General features: G+C 46.1%; 1 protein-coding gene and 2 non-coding genes across 6 annotated transcripts in view; 1 reads left to right on the top strand and 2 right to left on the bottom strand.

Moving 5' to 3' along the window:
* ABHD6 (abhydrolase domain containing 6, acylglycerol lipase) overlaps positions 1-17,147 on the top strand; it is a 53,408-nt gene extending 36,261 nt beyond the window's left edge. For all 4 annotated transcript variants that reach the window (XM_032648950.1, XM_032648953.1, XM_032648952.1 and 1 more), the window contains exons 4-10: positions 543-699; positions 2,308-2,421; positions 3,725-3,857; positions 7,341-7,498; positions 10,655-10,709; positions 10,920-11,020; positions 16,022-17,147. In XM_032648950.1, the coding sequence (XP_032504841.1) occupies positions 543-699; positions 2,308-2,421; positions 3,725-3,857; positions 7,341-7,498; positions 10,655-10,709; positions 10,920-11,020; positions 16,022-16,198 (895 nt within the window). In that variant the 3' untranslated portion in view covers positions 16,199-17,147. The remainder of the gene's footprint in view (positions 1-542; positions 700-2,307; positions 2,422-3,724; positions 3,858-7,340; positions 7,499-10,654; positions 10,710-10,919; positions 11,021-16,021) is intronic.
* On the bottom strand, positions 4,492-4,598 carry LOC116763002. Its single transcript, XR_004352419.1, has one exon. It is a non-coding gene; the product is annotated as a U6 spliceosomal RNA (small nuclear RNA).
* On the bottom strand, positions 5,293-5,397 carry LOC116763009. The gene has a single exon (XR_004352425.1). It is a non-coding gene; the product is annotated as a U6 spliceosomal RNA (small nuclear RNA).
* Positions 17,148-21,328: the final 4,181 nt, after the last annotated feature.

The following is a 21,328-nucleotide window of genomic DNA, read 5'->3' as shown; positions in this document are numbered from 1 at the left end:
TCCCAGATTTCAGGTGTCAATGAACATGGCCCACCAGGAACTGCAAACTGGCTGTCTTCGAGGGGAAACCACCTTTGTCTTGGCATTTCTGGAGTCCTTCCCAGCCTTACCACCAGCCGTTTCCAATTCTGTGAAGCTCAAAGAAGCAAGGCAGAGAAAGGGCTCAAGTTAGACACCCAGTGAGGTCCCATTGTCTGCTCCTTCTTTGCACTGCGATTCAAAACTGCTAGAAATTCATGTTAATAAAGGGTTATTATGTGTCGTGCTTCTTAAGAAAACACCCCCTTTTCCCTTTCTAATAGACTGCTTAGTAACATATATACATGTTACTTACAGAATATTCATGTAAGAGTGCTTTCTGGAATGGTTTGGCTTCGTCCTCCTTGAGGGTGAAGCTCTGGGGGCTCCAGAGACATGCGTGGAGGACGAGGGCTGGGAAAAGCGTTGGTCTTACTTCAAAGTGAGACTATACAGAGTCCCCCTCCCGAAGCTGCTTCTCTGGAGCTCAACGACTTTGACTTGCCTGTATTTTCTGTCCCCAGGTACTGGAGGAGGGCACTGGGCATGCAGGTGCGCTATGTGCGCCACGAAGACTATCAGTTCTGTTACTCCTTCCGCGGCAGGCCTGGGAACAAGCCTTCCATCCTCATGCTCCACGGATTCTCTGCCCATAAGGACATGTGGCTCAGCGTGGTCAAGGTGCAGTCCTAGAGCCTTCTCCCTTCAGAGGGTGTCACTCAGTCAAGAAGAGGTTTCCACTTGGACACGGTGTCATCAGCAGGGGTAGAAAGCCAGGGGAACCCAGAACTGTGGCTCAAATCATCCTAAAATTAATGCAGTATATTATTCAGATCCTTTTATCAGACAAAATTTACTGAATTGAATGTTATTTGTAAAATCTGTGCCTTAAAAATCATTTCACCATATGAGTATTTCTTAGGGAAGATTTCTGACACTCACCTTCATCTCAGGCCTGTCATGACTATCAAGATCCAGCTTTCAAAAACTCACTTGTTTTTTTATACTCCAAGATTCTCCTCTTCCTTCCCCTCCTCCTCCCTTTTCTGTTTCTCCTTCTCCCCTCCCCATCTCCTTCCGTCTTCCTTCTATTTCTGCTTTTTCTTTTCCTTAGCCCTTTAGAGAAACAGTCTTGATCTGGCAGCTTTCTGGGATAGTTTTCCAAATCACTCCCTTTCTGTCCTGGTTTACTTGGGTGTGGCAACTTGCTTTACTGGTAAGAGTGAACAGCTGGTGAAGATGGGGGCTGGGAGAGGTCTTGGGAGGGAAGCACCCCAGGCTCCCACCTCAAGCAGGACCATGCCCGAATGACCCCAAGTATGCTTCACACCAGGAGGAAAAGGCTCATACATCCTCTACTTCCTTATGTTCTTTTTTTTTTGGCGGTACGCGGGCCTCTTACTGCTGTGGCCTCTCCCGTTGCGGAGCACAGGCTCCGGACGCGCAGGCTCAGCGACCATGGCTCACGGGCCCAGCCGCTCCGCGGCATGTGGGATCCTCCCGGACCGGGGCATGAACCCGTGTCCCCTGCATCGGCAGGTGGACTCCCAACCACTGCGCCACCAGGGAAGCCCCTTCCTTATGTTCTTATTTCCAAATTTCACTATGAGGACAGTCATCCTCATGCCTTAATGTACCTCTCACTTGCTGTCTCCATCTTTCATATAACTGGATATTTGTTTATTGATAGCTGATGTTTCTCAGATTCCTGGTTAAATGTGGCACATATTTAAATGGAAGAAAGTGTTTAGGATAAAAATACCCTAGGAATTAGACCTAATGCAGGAAAAAAAAAAAAGTTGAAACCAGAATTAGGACGATCAGACATGGTTCTTAGGAAAAGCATTGCTCCTGTGGGCTCTGGAGCTGGACAGGACTCTGGGAGAGCAGAACTATCCCTTATAGTCCCAAGTCAGTGGCTGCATGACAAGAGTTAAGTGTGGAAGGGGTGAGGGAAAGGAGAAGGATGTAGTACCTGCCAGGTGGTGTCAAGAAAGAGCAAAGGACGCAGGCCTGCTACCCTGACCTTTGTCCCCCTTTTCCAGTCATTCCCCCGAGTCCCCTTCCATTTCTGTATTAGATTTTGGGGGTTTCTGCTCCCTATAAGGCTACTGGCAATGTTTATTCACATCAGATGTTACTAGGGTAAGATACTGGGTGGTCCAGGTTCATAACCTCCCAGGGAGTGGCTGTCCAGGTCACTTGGTAAGTGGGGGTAGCCTCCCCAGAAAAATGGGCAGACATGTTCTACACTGCACATACTGACACTCTGTGCCTGTGTATCCTCAGTTCCTTCCAAAGAACCTACACTTGGTCTGCGTGGACATGCCAGGACATGAGGGCACCACCCGCTCCTCCCTGGATGATCTGTCCATAGATGGGCAAGTCAAGAGGATACACCAGGTAAGCAGGAGGCTCCACCAAAAATTGCCCAGGTGGGTCTTGCCCACTATTGCATGCCCAAGTCTGAAGAGCAGGCAAGGGAGTCCCATTCTGACTCAACCATTCTCTAAGGCATCCTGTCTGCAAGTAATTGCAAACAAAATGGCAGCAGCCCAGTGGTGTCCTTGGTCAGCTGTGGAGGACCAGGGCTTATTGCAGACTGTTCTCCTCTAAGCCTATTGCAGTTGTTTCTAAGGAAATGCCACCTGGGCGTTTTCTCAGCTCTTCAGAAAGGGAGTTTAGAATTCCTCAAGACCATTTATTTTTTTAGAGTCTATTTTTCTGCTTACCAGCTACATGATGACAATAACAGCATGTCTGCCTACTTGTAGAGGATGGGGAGGGTGCTCTTTGCATTTTGTTCTAATTTAGTATCTATTTTCAGCCCCCTCTGACTGGGCTTTCAAGGTCATGGGGCTCATGAACTATTTCAAAATTTAGTGGTTCATAAGCTTCAAATTGACATATTTTCCCCAGTTGAGGATATTTATTTAATGCCTGCCCTTCTCCCCCCATTGAACTGTGTATTCTGTTGAGGTCAGGAACTTTGTTTCTTTGACTCTTTGCTGTATCCTCAGCAGCTGACCATAGTTCCTTGTACATAATAGACATCCAATAAATATTTTTTAGGTGAATGGGCAGATGGGTGGATAGTTGGTTGAATGGTTGGATAGATGGAAAGTTGGATGGATGCTTGGATGAATGGTTGGATGGTTGAATAGACGGATGGGTGGATCGTTACCTGAATGGATGGTTGGATGGATGGGAAGGCCTGTAAATTAGGGCAGCAGTCAGCAAACTGTGGCCCGTGGGCTCTGTTTGGCCTGCCACCGAGTTTTGTAAGGTAAATTTTACTGGGACTGAGCCACACTCACTCGTTAACATGTTGTCTTTAGCTGCTTTTGTGCTACGACAGGAGAGTTGAATAGTTGCAACAGAGGTCATGTGCCGCACAAAAATTTTCCCAAGAAAATATTTACTCTCGGAACCTTTATTTTAAAAGTTTGCTGACTGATGAATTAGGAGAATCCTTGTTGATTTTATACTTACAAATGACCCTTCAGTAACCTGTGTCAGGTAAAGAGAAGTACATGCATGTAACAGTTCTCATCTGGATAATAGATCCAGTAGATTCCAGATTCCCTTTCATCAACAGTCCTTTTCACTTGTCCCCATAGGAAGTACAGAGGTTTTCTACTCTGTAATCACCATTGTCATTGTCCACAGCTGTATAACCAAGCCTCTTTCTCATTTCCCTTCCTAGTTTGTAGAATGCCTCAAGCTGAACAAAAAACCCTTCCACCTGATAGGCACCTCCATGGGCGGCCACGTGGCTGGGGTGTATGCTGCTCACTACCCATCAGATGTCTGCAGCCTGTCTCTTGTGTGCCCTGCTGGTGAGTTACGAGGCTGAAATAACCCTATGAGTGACTTGAGCACAGCAGGGTCTGAATCTCTGAAGACATAAATGGCAATGTCTGCTCTGACTGTTTTTTTTTTTGTGGTACGCGGGCCCCTCACTGTTGTGGCCTCTCCCGCTGCAGAGCGCAGGCTCTGGACGCACAGGCCCAGTGGCCATGGCTCACGGGCCCAGCCGCTCCGCGGCATGTGGGATCCTCCCGGACCAGGGCACGAACCTGTGTCCCCTGCATCGGCAGGCGGACTCTCAACCACTGCGCCACCAGGGAAGCCCTGACTGTGTTTTTAGAATCATCTTTTTGACGATATTTTAGAGATACTAATCAGATTGCTTCAGTGATAGATACAATAGTTGTATAATCATAATCATAACCATATTTTTTTTATTTTAACATCTTTATTAGAGTATAATTGCTTTACAATGGTGTGTCAGTTTCTGCTTTATAACAAAGTGAGTCAGTTATACATACACATATGTGCCCATATCTCTTCCCTCTTGCATCTCCCTCCCTCCCACCCTCCCTATCCCACCCCTCTAGGTGGTCACAAAGCACCGAGCTGATCTTCCTGTGCTATGCGGCTGCTTCCCACTAGCTATCTATTTTACATTTGAAAAATATGGAATGCTTCACGAATTTGCATGTCGTCCTTGAGCAGGGGCCGTGCTAATCTTCTCTGTATTGTTCCAATTTTAGTATATGTGCTGCTGAAGCCAGTGCTTGAGTTTTAAAATACAGAGCCAGCCTTGTTCCACAGGGTTTGTGGTGGTTAATTTAAATGTGTATAGTACTTTACAACATTTAAATACTTTGAAATATAATGATAATATTAACATCCAACATTTATTGAATTCTTATGAACTAAGAATTTATATGGATTTAATTCTTGCCTTAACCTTATGAGGTGAAGGTACTATTATCGTGCCTCTTCCTTTTTTTGCTGAAAACTCAGAGATCTTTATTCATTATAAGATTTTTTAAATTAATTAATTTATTTTTGGCTGTGTTGGGTCTTCGTTGCTGCACGCGGGCTTTCTCTAGTTGTGGCGAGCGGGGGCTACTCTTCCTTGCGGTGTGTGGGCTTTTCATTGCTGTGTCTTCTCTTGTTGTGGAGCACAGGCTCTAGGCACGGGGGCTTAGTAGTTGTGGCTCCCAGGCTCTAGAGCGCAGGCTCAGTAGTTGTGACGCACAGGCTTAGTTGCTCCACGGCATGTGGGATCAGGCTCGAACCCGTGTCCCCTGCATTGGCAGGTGGATTCTTAACCACTGCGCCACGAGGGAAGTTCCACAAGATTTTTTTTGTTTTAATCAACAAACTTCAGTTTCTCTGTTCTTACAGGTATTCATGTCAACTTGAGCTGTAACGTGTCCCCTGAAATTATGATCTGAAGTTGGATTTTTATTTTTTTATTTTTAAAATATGGTACTTCATGAATTTGCATGTCATCCTTGCATAGGGGCTATGCTAATCTTCTCTGTATTGTTCCAATTTTAGTATATATGCCCCTGAAGCGAGCACTAAAGTTAGATTTAAAATTTTTTTAATATATATAAGCCTTCAAACTTGGATTTACAGTGTGTTAGTGAGAAAAATCTTAATTTTTCTCTCTTCTTCCTTCACTTGCTCCCCTCCCCACCCCCGGTACTTTATTGGAGTGTGGTTTACACATAATAAATTGTTCAGATTTTTAGTGTATATCTCAGTGACTTTTTACATATGTAATTCTTATCCAGATCGATTTAGTATGCCCATTTTATAGGTGGGAACATAGAAGTAATTACATTAGTGCTGGAGCCAGGATAGGGACTGACCCTAGGCTGTCTCACTCCAGAGCCCAAGCTGTGGTTTTGAGGGGAAGTCCTTTCACATTCACTACCTCTTTTATATGTAACTCATACTCATTACCTCCTTTACCCGGTAGAATCCAGCCATGAATTGAACTTGTACACCTTCCACTGAAACAAAACTGAATTTACCTTTGAAATCTTTTACTTACTCTGAAAGTTCAGTTTTCAGGTCTTTTAAGCTCATTGAAATCAAAGGCAAGCTCCCAAAGGGTTTTCTCTTCTCCTTTTCCCAAGCACTGTGTCTGAAATCTTTTAGTCTTATAAAGTTTGAGAATTGGAGGAATAGCCCCTCTGGAAGGTTATATAGATTTTAAATCACTTACGGAAGGTCAGATCTTAAATCACTTATGAAAGGTCTTTTTTGAGTTTATGTTCATTTGCTCAGAGAAAGAGTTTTACCCCCAAGTTTCCATTAGAAGTTTAGAATTACACTTGTTTATATACGAAAACGAAAAGATACGCTTTTTTTACTTTGAAATAATTTTACATTACAGAAATGTTGCAAAGATAGTACAGAGAGGCCCACATGCCCTTCACCCAGTTCTCCCCTTTAACAGCTCATGAACCTCAGTAAATTTGTCACAACTAGGAAACCAACACTGGTTCATTACTGTTAACTAAACTCCAGGCCCTATTTGGATTTTACTAGTTTTTCCACAAATGTCCTTTTCTGTTCCAGGATCCAATTCAGGCTATGCCACATGACATTGAGTTTAGGATTATTTTTAAAGCAGAAGGAAATAGATCATGTAATCTGCCCATGGCCATCATGAGAGCCGCACGATCCCCATGTTAGATTTCGAGGAGTTGCTGAATATAGGAGTTTTATAAAGTGTGGATTTCTGTGGCACAGTATGGATGCCACTGCCTCTCTTGCAAAGCTCTAGCTCTTCAGCTAAGTTAAACACCTGGAAATTTGCTCAGTGTTGGAAATGAAATTAGCTTTACCCTCCTGTATACGTCAGCTCGTGTGAACTCTTGGTGTCGTGCTTCAGGTGATAGAAAATCATGGTCAATCTGAAAGCGGTTCCAGCTCAGGATCGCCTCATGCTCCCCTGGAGGAGGAGGGACTATGTGGGGGACAGCTCACAAGGGCACTCATTCTCGCTGTGTTTATGGATTGACCCCAAATAGGAGATTATTAAGCGGGTCCAGGCGGACGGAAGGAGTAGTCAGTCGCTCCAGTCCAGTCATGCATTTCACCAGGTCTCCTCTCAACCATACGGATGTGAAAGGGGCTCAGGCAAGCTGTCTTCTAGACTGGTGCTCCTTAAACTCTATCCTACGTATGAATCCCCTGGCAACTTTAGTGAGATTCTGATTTAAGAGACTTAGGGGAAAGGCTGAGATGCTGCATTTCTTATGGGCTCCCAGTACTGCTGGTCCATGGACCACAGTTTGAGTAACGAGCCCCTAAAGTATTCTGAAGAATTTTTTTCTCAAAGTGTGGTTCTTACTTTGAGCAAGGATGTCAGTACCAATGAAAAAGAAATCTACTGGTGAAAAACACCAGGAATATATTAGTTCTGGGCTGATACTAGAAGTTCTCTATATAAAATGGGGTTTGGTAAGAAGGTAGATATATTGCCAAGCTGTTTGGTTTGAATCCCACAGGTCTGCAGTACTCAACTGATAATCAGTTTGTACAACGGCTCAAAGAACTGCAGGAGTCGGCCGCCGTAGAGAAGATTCCGTTGATCCCATCCACTCCAGAAGAGATGAGTGAAATGCTCCAGCTCTGCTCCTATGTCCGCTTCAGGGTGCCCCAGCAGGTAACGTGGTCCCAGCAGCAGTGTGCCTGCCCTCTGTCCAGGGCTCAGGTGGCCAGTACCTGCTTTCTCCTTGCGTTCCTGCCTTGTACTCACCTGTTCATTCATTCAACAAGTATCTGTATCATGCCCATGATGTATCCGGCACTGTGCTTGAGCACCGTGGGGAGTAAATAAGTCAGAGAAGGTTCCTGGGCAGATGCAGGCCAGTGGGGGAGGCAGACAATTAACAAGAAGACAAATAATTACAAATTGTAATAAGTATTATAGAGGAAATGAAGATGGTGCAGTGATTGAAAACAGGGGAAGCCGGAGAAGCTTTGATAAGCCTCTGTGAGACAGCAGCATGGGCAGCGATGGATAAAACACAGTCAATTCAAGATGCTGGAAGGAGGCCAGGGTGACTGGAGCCCAGAGGGTGAGGGAAAGAATGGGTTGAGAAAAGGTTGGAAAGGGATTCTGGAGCTGAATCAGAGATTCTTATTTTTTAAAAAATCTCAGGACCCCTTTACACTCTTAAGAATTATTGAGAACCCCAATGAGCATTTGTTTATAGAGGTTATAACTATTGATATTTACCATATTAGAAATTAAAACTCAGAAGAACTTAATACACAAGGATACACAGCACTTATTTCATTAGCTTTCAGAATGATGACATTATCCCTCATTATGTAGGCTCTGAACATCAGTATGCTTTAGAGAGAATGAAAGTGAAAAAGACAAGTGACATTTAGTGTTATTATGAAAATAGTTTGACGTCTTGGACTCCCAAGAACCTCTTTGAGAACCACTGGGCTAGATCATGTAGGACCTTATAGGTTATGGGAAGGAGACTGGAGTTTTTTCTAAGTACAATAAGAGAAACACTGAAGATTGTAGGTGAGAAACCCATTAGGGTGCTGTTGTGGCTTGGAGATGAGGGTGGTGTAGACTGGGGTGGTAGCAGTGGAGATAAGACCGGAGAAGCTTTGGAAGGAAGAAGACAGGACTTACTGGCAAATTGGAATGAAATATGAGGGAAGGTGAGGAGTCCTGGGTGACTTTCTGGTACTTCAGTTGGATAAAGGTAGTGTTTTCTGAGTAAGAGAAGGAGACGGACGGTGGGCTTGAGTGATAAGCTAAGAGCTCCATTTTGGATGTTTGAAGTTCAAGTTCCCTGTGAGACCATCAAGTGCAGGTGTCAAGTAGACAGTTGGCTATACAGGTGGAGCTGAGGAAAGTCTGGCCTGGAGTTGTACAGTTAAGGCCATCAGCCAATGATGATATTAAAGGTCTTGGGTGTAAATGAGGTTGTGTAGGGAAAGTGTGGGGAAAACCAAGAGAGGAAAGTGTGGGGAAAACCAAGAGAGTCTGAGGCTGAGACCTCACAATAGCAAATTATCTCACTCTGTTGCAGGAACTGGACCCTTCCTCGGGGTGGGGTGGGTCCTCCTAGGAGTTGAGAGAATGGGCTCTATTTAGAAGTTGTGAACATGACTCATGCATGGGTGTGGCCCATCTCTGAGGAAGCACCCAGAATCAGATTCTGCGGTATGTTCTATCCATGAAATCCTCTTTTCAGTCGTGACATTGCACTGATCCCCTCTCCACTGATCTCTTTCCAGAATAGAGTGGCCAAACAGGGTTTTAGAAATTTCCATGTTTTGAGTTGTCAGGGATGTGAAAACACTGGGAGAAAATAAATGCAGGTCCCGAAGTCTTTTCTGGAGCACCCGAGCACTCAGCCCATTGCGTCACATTGTGTTATGGTCGTCTGTTTGCTTGTTTGTGTCTTCCATTCTTACCTCTGTAAGAGCAAGGACTCTGTCTTTGGCTGTTCTTGCATGAGGTAGCTCCTAGGTATAGATTCGATGGATCAGTGGATGGGAGGAAGCCAGGATAATGCAGGGATGGAGAATGGATGTGTAGGAAGATACAGGATAGATGGATGCATGAACTGATGTATGTGCATGCATCGATGATTTAGGGATGGTGAAAATAGCTGGATGGCTGAATGCTTGGTTGGATGGATGGGAAAATGTCTGGAGATAGCAGGGATGGAGGGTGGATGGATTGGTGGATGCAGGATAGATGGATACATGGGTAGGCATATGCATATATGATTCAGAGGTGCAGGATGGATGGAGGATGGATGGGCAGATGCAGGATAAGTGGACACATGGATAGACATGTGCATGTCTGAGTCAGAGATGCAGGATGGATGGGTAGTTGGGTAGGTGGAGGATGGATGGATGGAAGATGGATAGATGCATGAGTGCAGGATAGATAGTAGAACAAAGAAAATGTCTGATGCTCAGCACTGTGTGTTGGACAGCTTGCCATTGGTCTCACCTGTGGGCTTCCACTTCCCGAGTAGTCAGATTCTGTCATGCTCCAGCGCTTTAGTCCCGAGCAGTTACGGCAGGATCTTCCCACTTCAGTCAGTGCACAGGACTCCTGAGAGTGCAGTTAAGGGGTTCAGACCATTCCCAGGGAGATGAGAGGAGTGATGGCTGATAATGTGAGCCCTGGACACTACCTGAAGAACCCTGAGGCGGGGGAAGAGGCGGGCCGTGTTCCTTCTGGCCACAGTACCTCTCTGGGCCCATCTCGCAGGTCCCGGAGGCCTGTCCTGTCCACCTGTGCTACTGCCTCACAGCCCGCGGCAGGGAGGGCCAGGGCAGTGTCACACAATGAGCACAGGACGCTGGAAGCCTTCCCACAATTTCCGCATTAGTTTATTTCTTCATTGTTTGAGAGGCCCTTCATCCCCAATGGTTTAATGTTTTTTAAATAGACCTGTTTTGCATTGGGTATTACTGAATAATTACTTGATATTATTTCCATCCTGATTGTGTCTCAGGCTAAGCGGAGATTTTCTCAAAGGTAAAGCAGCTATCAGGCCATCTCGGGTGTATTTTACATGCCGCAGGGGACCTTTGGCTTCACAGTATTACCAAAGTTCCTTTCTAATGAGAAAGAAAAAAGCCACTTATGAACCTGACTCCCCATTACATTGCATGATAGTACATCATGGGAATTTGGAGGACCAGGCCCTACAGACATTGACAATGCCCTAAACTGCTGGACTTCTTTTCCTTCGTTGTCCCAGACCCATGTGAGGCCTGAGGATATGAATCTTCCCTTGCCTTCTGACTTTGGGTTATTTATCCTCAGATCCTGCAAGGCCTTGTCGACGTCCGCATCCCTCATAACAATTTCTACCGAAAACGTAAGTAGCCCTGCGTTAAGCTCTCTGAACTTGTGTGACAAGTCAAGCTTTATGGGTGGCTGGCTCTTTTTTCTTACATTTCTGAGACTGACAGTTTTCTGGGGCCCCTCAAGAAAAAAAGCAGTGGCTTAGACTCAAAGACTGTCTATACTCGGTGGTGTCCACAGCACAGCCCAGCACGCACTCACTTTATTTTCCTTCTCTCAAAAGTGTTTTTGGAGATCGTCAGTGAGAAGTCGAGATACTCCCTCCATCAGAACATGGACAAGATCAAGGTCCCAACGCAGATCATCTGGGGGAAACAAGATCAGGTATGTAGCGTGTCCCTGTGACCTCCTGTATCAGTCACACCGGGCTCTGAGGAAAAGCTAGAGGTCATTTACAATGGGAGCCTGGCTGGTTTCTGATCCCAGGAAGAGGTAGCACACAGCTGGTCCAGGTGCCAGTGTTCACGGGGAGCAATCATTCTGTGAACTGAGAGCAATGACATTGACCTCTTAAAATGTAAGGCAATTTTTTTTTTTAAACATGCTTACAAGCTTTATTTTATAAATGTATTTATTTTATTTTTTTATTTATTTTTGGCTGCGTTGGGTCTTCATTGCTGTGTGCGGGCTTTCTCTAGTTGCGGCGAGCGGGGGCTACTCTTCATTGTGGTGCTTGGGTTTCTCATTGCGGGGGCTTCTCTTGTGGCAGAGCACGGGCTCTAGGTGCGCAGGCTTCAGTAGTTGTGGCTCACTGGCTCTAGAGCGCAGGCTCAGTAGTTGTGGCGCATGGGCTTAGTTGCTCCACGGCCTGTGGGATCTTCCCGGACCAGGGCTTGAACCCATGTTCCCTGCAGTGGCAGGAGGATTCTTAGCCTCTGAGCCACCACGGAAGCCCGTAAGGCAATTTTAAATCATTTTTGCAAATTATTTTTCTTAAAGCCGTATAATCAAATGGTACATAAAACTTCAAAGAGTACAAAAAGATTTATAATGCGAACTTGGTCTCTTTAACATTCCAGATCCCAATTCCCATTTCTTTGAGGCCACACTTACAGTCTTGTGTATATTTCTTAAATTTTCTAAGGCAGGAGTTGGCAAACGTTTTCTGTAAGGGGGCTGGTAGTAAATATTTGCAACTTTGCTGGCAATAAGTTCTCTGTCACATCTACTCAACTGTGCTGTGTGTTGCAAAAGCAGATGTGGGGGGGGACATGTAGACAAATGGCAGGCAGAGCTCCAGTGAACCTTTAGTCACAAAACAGGCAGGGGACCATTGTTTGCCCGCTCCTATTCTAAGCATATATCAATATGCGTAAATAAGTTTATCTGTAAGTTTTCCAAACATGCTATATATATACTATTTTGCACCTTAGTTCACATATATAAGAAAGATACACCTTGGAAACCACTTCACATCAGCCCATACAGATCTACTCATTCTATTTTTAAAAATATTTTATTTTGAAATAATGACAAATTCATAGAAGAATTGTAGAAATAGTACAGAGCACTCCTACATTGCTTTACCACATCTCATCTGTTTTAACTGCTTTATTGAAATATAATTCACATGCTGTAAAATTCACCTTGTGCACCCCACTGCAGCCCATTCGTAGAACACTTCTGTCACTCCCCAGAGTTCCCTCTTGCCCATTTGCAGTTAATCTCCATTCCTATCCCAGCCCCGTGCAACCACTGATCTGTTTTTTGTTTCTGTAGTTTTGCCTAGAATATAGTTTTCTAGAATTTTCATAAAATGGTATCGTATTGCATGTAGTCTTCTACGTCTGGCTTCTTTCACTCCAGCATAATGTTTCTGAGGTTCATCCATATTGTTGCATATACCAGCCGTTTGTTCCTTTTTATTGCTGAGTGTCATTCCATGGTATGTGTGTACCACATCTTATTTATTACCAACTTTTTAACAGTTGCCACACTGGCTTCATCATCCTTATCTAGATAGATCTAGAAATATGTATTTTTGGACCATTTGGAGTAGGTTGCTTACATTCTATACCTTTACCCCCAATATTTCAAGGTTTATTTACTGCAAACCAGGATATTCTCTCACGTAATCACAGTACGTTGTCACATTTAGGAAGCTTAACGTTGATGCAATAGCTTTTAACTAATCTACAGTCCATATTGCAAATTTATTTGTTGTTTCAATAACGTCCTACATAGACCCCTCCTCCTGCCCCCTGAACCAGGATCACATACTGCATGTCATGTCTCTTCCATCTCCTTTTTTATGAAATGTTTCCCTCAGTCTGTCTTTATCTTTTGTGACATTGAGATATTTGAAGAGGGCAGGCCAATTATTTTACAAAATGTTCCTCAGTTTGAGTTTTTTGCTCTTTCCTCATGATTAAATTCAGGCTATATATCCCTGCCATATATCCCTTATCTCATGGGTCATAAGATATCACATCCTCAGAGGGACAGTGTCTTTCTGCCACTGGGTGATAGGGATTTTTTTTTTTTGGCCACGCTGTGTGGCATGTGGGATCTTAGTTCCCCAACCAGAGGTTGAACCCATGCCCCCTGCGGTGGAAGCACAGAGTCTTAACCACTGGACTGCCAGGGAAGTCCTGGTGATGGGAATTTTGATTGTCTGGTCACGACGTCTTGTTTTCTTCATCTAGACTAATTGTTTCTCCCCTGGCAACTGATAAGCAGTCTCGGGGGAGGCACTTTGAGACTGTGCAGATATCCTGCCCCTCATCAAACATTCCCCTTAGATTTATCATTTGTGAATGATCCTTGCCCAAAACAAAATTTTGTGTTCTCTTTGGGAGCTGCACAGTACTCCATTATATGGCTCTGCCACGGTATATTTAACTAGTGCCCTATTGATGGTCACTTAGGTCATTTTCAATTTTGCCATTAAACAACACGTCAGTGAACATCATTATACGTGTGTGTTTGTGGAGTGTTGAGAGCATATCTGAAGGGTCAGTTCTTAAATGTGGAATCGCTAGGTCAGAGGCTTTGTACATTTTTAAATTTTGAGAGGCTTTGTCAGGTGGCTCTCTTAGTTTACTAGGGTTGCTGTAACAACGTACCACAAACTGGGTGGCTTAAACAACAGAAATTGACTGTCTCACAGTTCTGGAGACTGGAAGTCCAAGATCAAGGCGTCAGCAGGTTGGTTCCTCCTGGGAGCTCTGAAGGAGAGTCTGTTCCATGTCCCTCCCCAAGCTTCTGGGAGTTTGCTGGCAGTCTTTGGTGTTCCTTGGCTTATAGACGCATCACCCTCATCTCTGCCTTCATCGTTACATGGCATTCTCCCTGTGCCTATGCATCTCTGTGTTTAAATTTCCCCTTTTTGTAAGATGCCAGTCATACTAGATTAGGGGTCCACCCTGCTCCAGTATAACCTCTTCTTAACTAATTATATCTACAATGACACTATTTCCAAATAAAGTCACATTTTGAGGTTTGGGGGGTTAGGACTTCAACATATAGATTTGGGGAGGGGGCACAATCAACCCATAATAAACCCTCCAAAGAAATACTCATTTATACCCCAGAAGCTCCCCTTTGGTTTGCAACTGTTCTTTAGAAATCATATCTTATTGAAAGTTCTTGGAAAGTTAAAAGCAAGAGGAGACGGTGGGAAATGGAGCCCACAGGCAGACAGAATTACAGTGTCTGTTAAAGGGTATCTAGCAGTCTTCTGCTGTTGACAGTCGTGAGAAAGGAAATCAGAGTAAAGCTTTCCCCGTTGAGACAGCTCCCCTGTGGACACCAAGGTGAAAGCCACCATTGTGAGCCCTGGGCAGGCTGCACATCCCCACTGTATGTGTGTGAAAGCACAGGCAGGAAGTCAGGCTGCACCACAAAGGCTCACGACTGCGGAGGACCCAGAAGAGACTGGGGAGGGGGAGCCAGGTCTGTGCGCCTGGCGCAGGCGGGGAGGCAGCGGTGGTGGCGTCGTCCGCGTGCAGCCGAGAATGCACAGCACAGGAACGAGGGCATCCAGAGGAGGGAGGCCTCCTGTGCTTTCTTCGCAACAGCCAGGGACTGAAAGCAGCTTTGTGGACGCCTGATAGGAAAAGTGGGACCCAGGCTGGGCCAGCAGGGAGTCATTCAGTCAGAAATCAGAGTCAGAACAATGAAGGCCTTTCTTCATTCTAAAAATCCCAAAGGTGATGTGGGCTCTTGGGGACCAACAGGGAGAGGCGAAATCCTGTCATGCTCCCCATGAGCTGTTCCTTTCTGCATTTTTGCAGCCCAGGGTGCTCTGCATTCTGCTCCTCACCCCGCTTCCCAGTGGGCGGCAAATCTTGGTTTTAATGATCTGGGTTGATGAGGCTAAAGCTGAAAAACAGACAGTGCTCGAGTTTGTTGGGGTTTTGCTCTTGCTCTTATGGATGGAGGGGCCCACCTTGTCTGGGACGAGTTGAAGGTGAAAGTGACTAAGAGAAGGGGAGTCAATACAAACCCGACACCAAAGGAGGGTGTTGGGGAGAAAGTCGGTAGGTTGGCGTTAAAGTAGCAAGGTAACCCAGGTGAAAATGAAATTGCGTTGTTCAAAAGGTGTTGGCCCTGGAAAAGTGGTGGCCTCCACGTTGGAAAAGCACTCCCTGTTATTAACAAACTTCAGTGCCGGAGGTCCCACAGCTCAGGGACCCCCCAAAGGACCTTCAGGAGATACTCATCCAGCTTGTGATAATTAGTCTTCCCCTCTTGCGCGTCTCCTGTGTGGCCTCCCTACAGCTTGGGCTCCCCTAGTCCAGGAGCAGGGTGCGTTCTCCTGGCCCAGCCTGATCACATCACTGGCCGCTGTCCTTGACACAGCCCCACGGCCCCCAGCTGCCCTCAGACTGAGGCCTGGCTCCCGGCGTGGCTGGAAGAGTGGGCCCTCTCTGTCCCACCCCACATCCATCCCCACTCAGGCAGCACCAGGCTCCTTGCTGCCCCCTGCATTTGCCATGACCTCCCACCCTTGGGCTGCTCCCTCTTCCGTGAATTCCCCTCCCGTGTGGTTTCTCGGCTCCCAGGATCCTCCCCCATCAGAGTCCTCGCTACGTCGTGCTGCATTTGTCTGCTGCCCTGTCTGGCTTCTCCACCAGACCGGGATGTCCTCAGGGCAGGGTCTGTGTTTCCACCTCAGTAATGCTGCCCGCGGCACACCTCCTAGCACCGAGTCGCAGGATAAAACATGAGGCATGTGGTCACTTCCGTCAGAGAGCCACAAGCCCCTACACTGAAGTGACTTCGTCCTAAAAGTCACCCCTGCCAGGCCTGGATGGGAGTTCTGTCCACAGAGCGCACAGGGGTCTGAACCTTTTCCGTCTAGTTTCCTCTCTCATCCTGCAGGTGCTCGACGTGTCTGGGGCGGACATGTTGGCCAAGTCGATTGCCAACTGCCAGGTGGAGCTCCTGGAAAACTGTGGGCACTCGGTGGTGATGGAGAGACCCAGGAAGACAGCCAAGCTCATTGTCGACTTCTTAGCTTCTGTGCACAGCACAGACAACGACAAGAAGCTGGACTGAGGCCCCAGTGGCAGCCTGCACTCCGCACCCAGCGTCCACTCCCATCTCCAGAATCTGACGCAGCCACCACTTCTCAGGGATCCTGCCCCAAATGCGGTGGGAGCGCCAGCGTCCCTGAGGAAGCCAAGTCCTCCAGCCCCAGTCTCTACAGATCCACAGAGCTTCGGGGGCCACGAGGAAAACTCCAAGATGTTTTTCACAAAATGCACATTCACATGGAACGAAATAAGAAAATCCATCCATGAAATCCACCCAGAAGTCTTCAAGTTCATGTCACAAAGCGCCCATATTGGACCATAACCACCGAGGACATTTTCTTAAAGATGTTCCTCACAGACTGAGGCTCGAGGTATTTCTGTTGCTTCTGACACTCTCCCGTGCATGCTCAGTGGCTATTTTAGGAGCGTTAGTCCCCATTCACCAAGCCCCTCCTGTTTATGTCTAATTTAAGTTTACGTAGAGTCCCATATGTGAATGCAGCCCGTCAACTGCAAGACCACGGAGGAACACGCAGGCTGTAGAAAATATTTACACATGCAGAAGGGCGTGTTCTGCCTTGCCAGCTCTCAAAGCAGCAGAGAACACAGGTGGGTGATTTGACCAGCACCCCTGTGTCAGGTATGTCTTGAGTGAACCCGGGACAGCTGCAGTACAAAGAACACCTGGCAGGGTGGGTTCCCTGGGAATAATTTATTATTTTTTAAAAAGAACTAATAAAGCAATAATGTTCTAGACATCTATCTAAATAGTCAGACTCGGGTTCCGCTCCCAAGCACCTCTTTTCTATCTTGCTGTGCTATTGAAAACCCTTGGATGTGAAATACTAGATTGTTAATGAATTCTGTGAATTCTGTGAACAGTAGTGTGATTGAAAATAAATCTAAACCGCTGTAAAAGTGACCACAATGACATAAAATAAATTTAATAAGTCTAGATCAGCAACATGCAAGTGGTTTCTGGTTTTGGGTGTTTTTTTAACATCTTTATTGGAGTATAATTGCTTTACAACGGTGTGTTAGTTTCTGCTGTATAACAAAGTGAATCAGCTATACATATACATACATCCCCATATCTCCTCCCTCTTGCGTCTCCCTCCCACCCTCCCTATCCCATCCCTCTACTGGTTTCTGTTTTTAAGCTCTTAATGAAGTGCAATGTTGGCAGATGTTCTGTTAACTTTAAAATGTGTTTTTTAAAGTAAGGCTTGTTCTACAGGCATTGGAAGACCTTGCTTATATGAGTTGCCACTTTCATTTCCAGAAATCATGTTTGCAATTTTTATTCAATTGAAATTATATATCAATTTTTTAAAATTTATTTATTTATTTTTGGCTGTGTTTGGGTCTCTGTTGCTGCGCACAGGCTTTCTCTAGTTGTGGTGAGCGGGGTCTACTCTTCATTGTGGTGCGTGGGCTTCTCATCACGGTGGCTTCTCTTGTTGCAGAGCATGGGCCCTAGGGCGCATTAGGACTTCAGTAGTTGTGGTGCATGGGCTCAGTAGTTGTGGCTCACGGGCTCTAGAGTGCAGGTTCAGTAGTGTGGTGCATGGGCTTAGTTGCTCTGCTGCATGTAGGACCTTCCCGGACCGGGGATTGAACCAGTGTCCGGCAGGTTCTTAACCACTGGAAGGCAGATCCTTAACCACTGCGCTACTAGGGAAGTCCTGAAATTATATATCAAAAACAAAAGGCATGAGTCATCAAACTGTTCCTTTTGACTCTCTTCTGTGGCATTTAGGAACCTAAACTCCCCAGGAGATTCACTCTTTCAAATCTTCTTACAGAGTCTGCAGCCATATAGTTCTGGAAATAAAGTGAGAACTTTGGTGAACATTGTGGTCTAAATTGGAATTCAGGACTTGGTCTGAATATTTTAGTTTATCAAGGAAGAGTAGAATATAGATCTTAAAAACAAGAGATGTGAAAATGTGACATCAAACTTGTGGGGTGCAGCTAAAGTTGTGCTCAGAGGGGAATTTATAGGCTGAAATATGTATATTAGAAAAGAAGAAAGGCTAAAAAATAAATAATTTAAGCTTCTATTTTAAGAAGCTAGGGAAAAAAAGTAAATGAATCAAACCTAGAAAAAAATAGAAGGAAATAATACAAATGAGAGCAAAAATCAATGAAGCAGAAAAGAAAGCAGATATTTGACATGTTGCTTGTTCCAGTCTCCCATATTCACCAAAAATTCTGAGCCTAGTAAGGCTCTGGGAGGAGTCAGTCTTGATAGGTTTGGGTAGGGAGAGATGGTTTCCTTGGGGAAGAAGAAGCCTGAAGAAGCCCCACACCTGGGATAACTACCCCAGATCATTAAGCCTGTTAGATGCAGGAATTGTTATGTCCTGGGTTGAACTAAGAATCAGGTCCAAAGGAGCCAGTGCACTGCACCCTCAGTGGGGTCATCCAGAAAGGGGCATGTGCTGGCCATCCCACCTGGAAGGATAGTGGGCAAGGTGTGCAGGACACGGCTTCCACCTGGAAGTGGAAAGCGCTCCACTGTCACTGGAAAGCGTCACTGGAACCCACACCGCCTGCAGTGGAAGCGCAGGGTCTTAACCACTGGACAGCCAGGGAAGTCCCTTGAGAGTTTTGTTTTTTAAATTTGTTTATTTGTGGCTGCACTGGGTCTTCGTTGATGCGCACGGGTTTTCTCTAGTTGTGGCTTGTGGGCTCTAGAGTGCAGGCTCAGTAGCTGTGGCGCACTGGCCTAGTTGCTCCGCGGCATGCGGGATCTTCCCAGACCAGGGCTCGAACCTGTGTCTCCTGCATTGGCAGGCAGATTCTTAACCACTGCACCACCAGGGAAGCCCGAGAGTTGTTTTTGACAAACCTGCAAAGTGGGTTTTCAGGTTTCTCTCTTGGCCCTGCAATTCTGGTCCCGTGCTAGGAAGACTCAAGCAGAAAAGCACATGTCCCTCTTGAGCCCCACTTCCTGCCTTTGTGATTATGAAGAGCCTGCTGGTTACTGCCCCACTGGGCCCTTTGGAGTGTCTTTAATGACGGTCTTAGAAAGAAGAAAGGGGTCAGTCATCACAGCCCTCCCTCAAAGACTGCCTGAAGCTTCTGAAATAAGAGTGGAAAGGCCCAGGAATCACAAGTGGGCTCTTCCCTCACTGCCTGGAGCAGGGTTGTTGAGGCTGCTAGGGATGGAGCCTCCAGGCAGATGTTGAAGAGGCTGAGGGACCAGCAGTGTTTAGAACTCAATCTGCCCGTTAGTCTGGGCTTCTTGTTCTGGGCAGAAGTGACACCAGGAGTGACTGATGCAAGACACTGGATGGAGCTGCCCATGTGTGTAAGTCTATCTTCTAGTTTGCCATCCCAGGGAAACTTAGTTGTTGCTTTGTCCAAAGGAGGTCCCCAGAAAGTACTGGGAAATTGTAATGTATGTCAGGCCAGGCTGAATCATGTAAATTACATGACTGAATCATGTAAATGTGCCAGACGCTATTCTAAGTGTTTTCCATGCATCACCTTATCAAGCTCTCACACAGCCCTAAAAGGGACATAGGACACTGTGCCCATTTTACAGCCAAGGAGACCAAGGCATGGAGAGGTAAAGTGTCTTGCCCACGCTCACACAGATAACAAATAGAGAGAAGCCTCTTGGTTTATGATTGAAGGTGTCTTGCAAAAACCGTGCTTTCACCGGTTCAGGCAGGAGCTGTCTTGCTCAATTTCCAGCAGAGCCTGGGGCCCTGTTGACTCGCCTAGACCAGGCCAGTGTGTGGCAGCTTCAACCACAGATCACTGAGGTCACACCTTGGGCCCCTGCATGTGGGATCTAGTTCCCTGACCGGGGATCGAACCCGGGCCCCCTGCATTGCAGGATGAATTCTCTACCACTGGACCACCATGGAAGTCCTTGGGGGTACAAAAGCCTTTCTGTGTTCCCTGTTTCCTGTTTGTAGAAAAAGGCTTTAGTTTTCGAGGCCTTCCCTGAGTTCCTGAAGAGCAGATTCAAGAAGTTACTAATTAGGAAAGTGAGGGAATGCAGAAACAAAGTAAAAGCAGTTAAGAAATAATAGTTCAGTAATAAAACACAGTCCTAGTTCCTCCTGGAGGGATATACAGAACAATCCGACACATATCTTTGAGTTGCTCGGCTGGAACTATGGACCCACCCTACACCCCCTGCAGGTGGAGGATGGTGACTACATGCTGAGCACAGGCACTAGACCCCAGACAGGTTGGAACCAGAAGGCTGATGAATAGGATTCCTGAAGCATCACCTGTTACCTCACCACCAAACAATTGGAAGAAAGTCGTCCACCCTGCAGCCCTCACCCCAAACGTTGCCTTTCAAAGCTCTTCCCTCAAAGCCATTGGAGAGTTTGGGTCTTTTGAGCATGAGCTGCCCCTGCTCCTTGCTTGGCCTTGCCATAAACCTTCCTCTGCTCCAAACTCCGACCTTTCAGTTTGTTTGGCCTCACTGTGCCTCAGGCACATGAACTTGGGTTGACCAAGTCTTTTACTGAAAGTAGCAATTTAGGACTTCCCTGGGGGCGCAGTGGTTCAGAATCCCCCTGCCAATGCAGGGGACATGGGTTCCAGTTCTGGTCCGGGAAGATCCCACTAGCCGCGGAGCAGCTAAGCCTTTGCGCCACAACTACTGAACCTGTGCTCTAGAGCCCACGAGCCACAACTCCTGAGCCCACGTACCACAACTACTGAAGCCCATGTGCCTAGAACCTGTGCTCCGCAACAAGAGAAGCCACCACAATGAGAAGCCCGCGCACTGCAAGGAAGAGTAGCCCCTGCTCACCACAACTAGACAAAGCCTGTGCGCAGCAACGAAGACCCAACACAGCCAAAATAAATTGATTAATTAATTAATTTTCAAAAAGTAGCAATATATTGGGTCTATTTCAGAAATGTTTGCTGAAATACTCTTAGGCTGGGTTTGAGAGCATTTTTTAAAAAAACTCTCATAGTCTCTCTCTGTCTCTTTCCAAGTCTTTCTGTCTCTGTCTCTCCTCCCCCACCCCTTGCCCCATCTCTGTTTCATCATTTTGTCTCATACCCATCTGTCTCCATCACCCACACAGACACTCTTAACAGTTGGAAACCTGATTCTTCTGATCCTTCAACCTTTCAAATCTTCCAGCGTCACTCCTTTAACCATACAGAC

Source organism: Phocoena sinus, chromosome 11 (assembly GCF_008692025.1).
Source record: "Phocoena sinus isolate mPhoSin1 chromosome 11, mPhoSin1.pri, whole genome shotgun sequence".
Lineage (NCBI taxonomy): Eukaryota > Metazoa > Chordata > Mammalia > Artiodactyla > Phocoenidae > Phocoena > Phocoena sinus.
The sequence above is the reverse complement of the archived record's forward strand: the minus strand, read 5'-3'. Positions and strand labels throughout refer to the sequence as shown.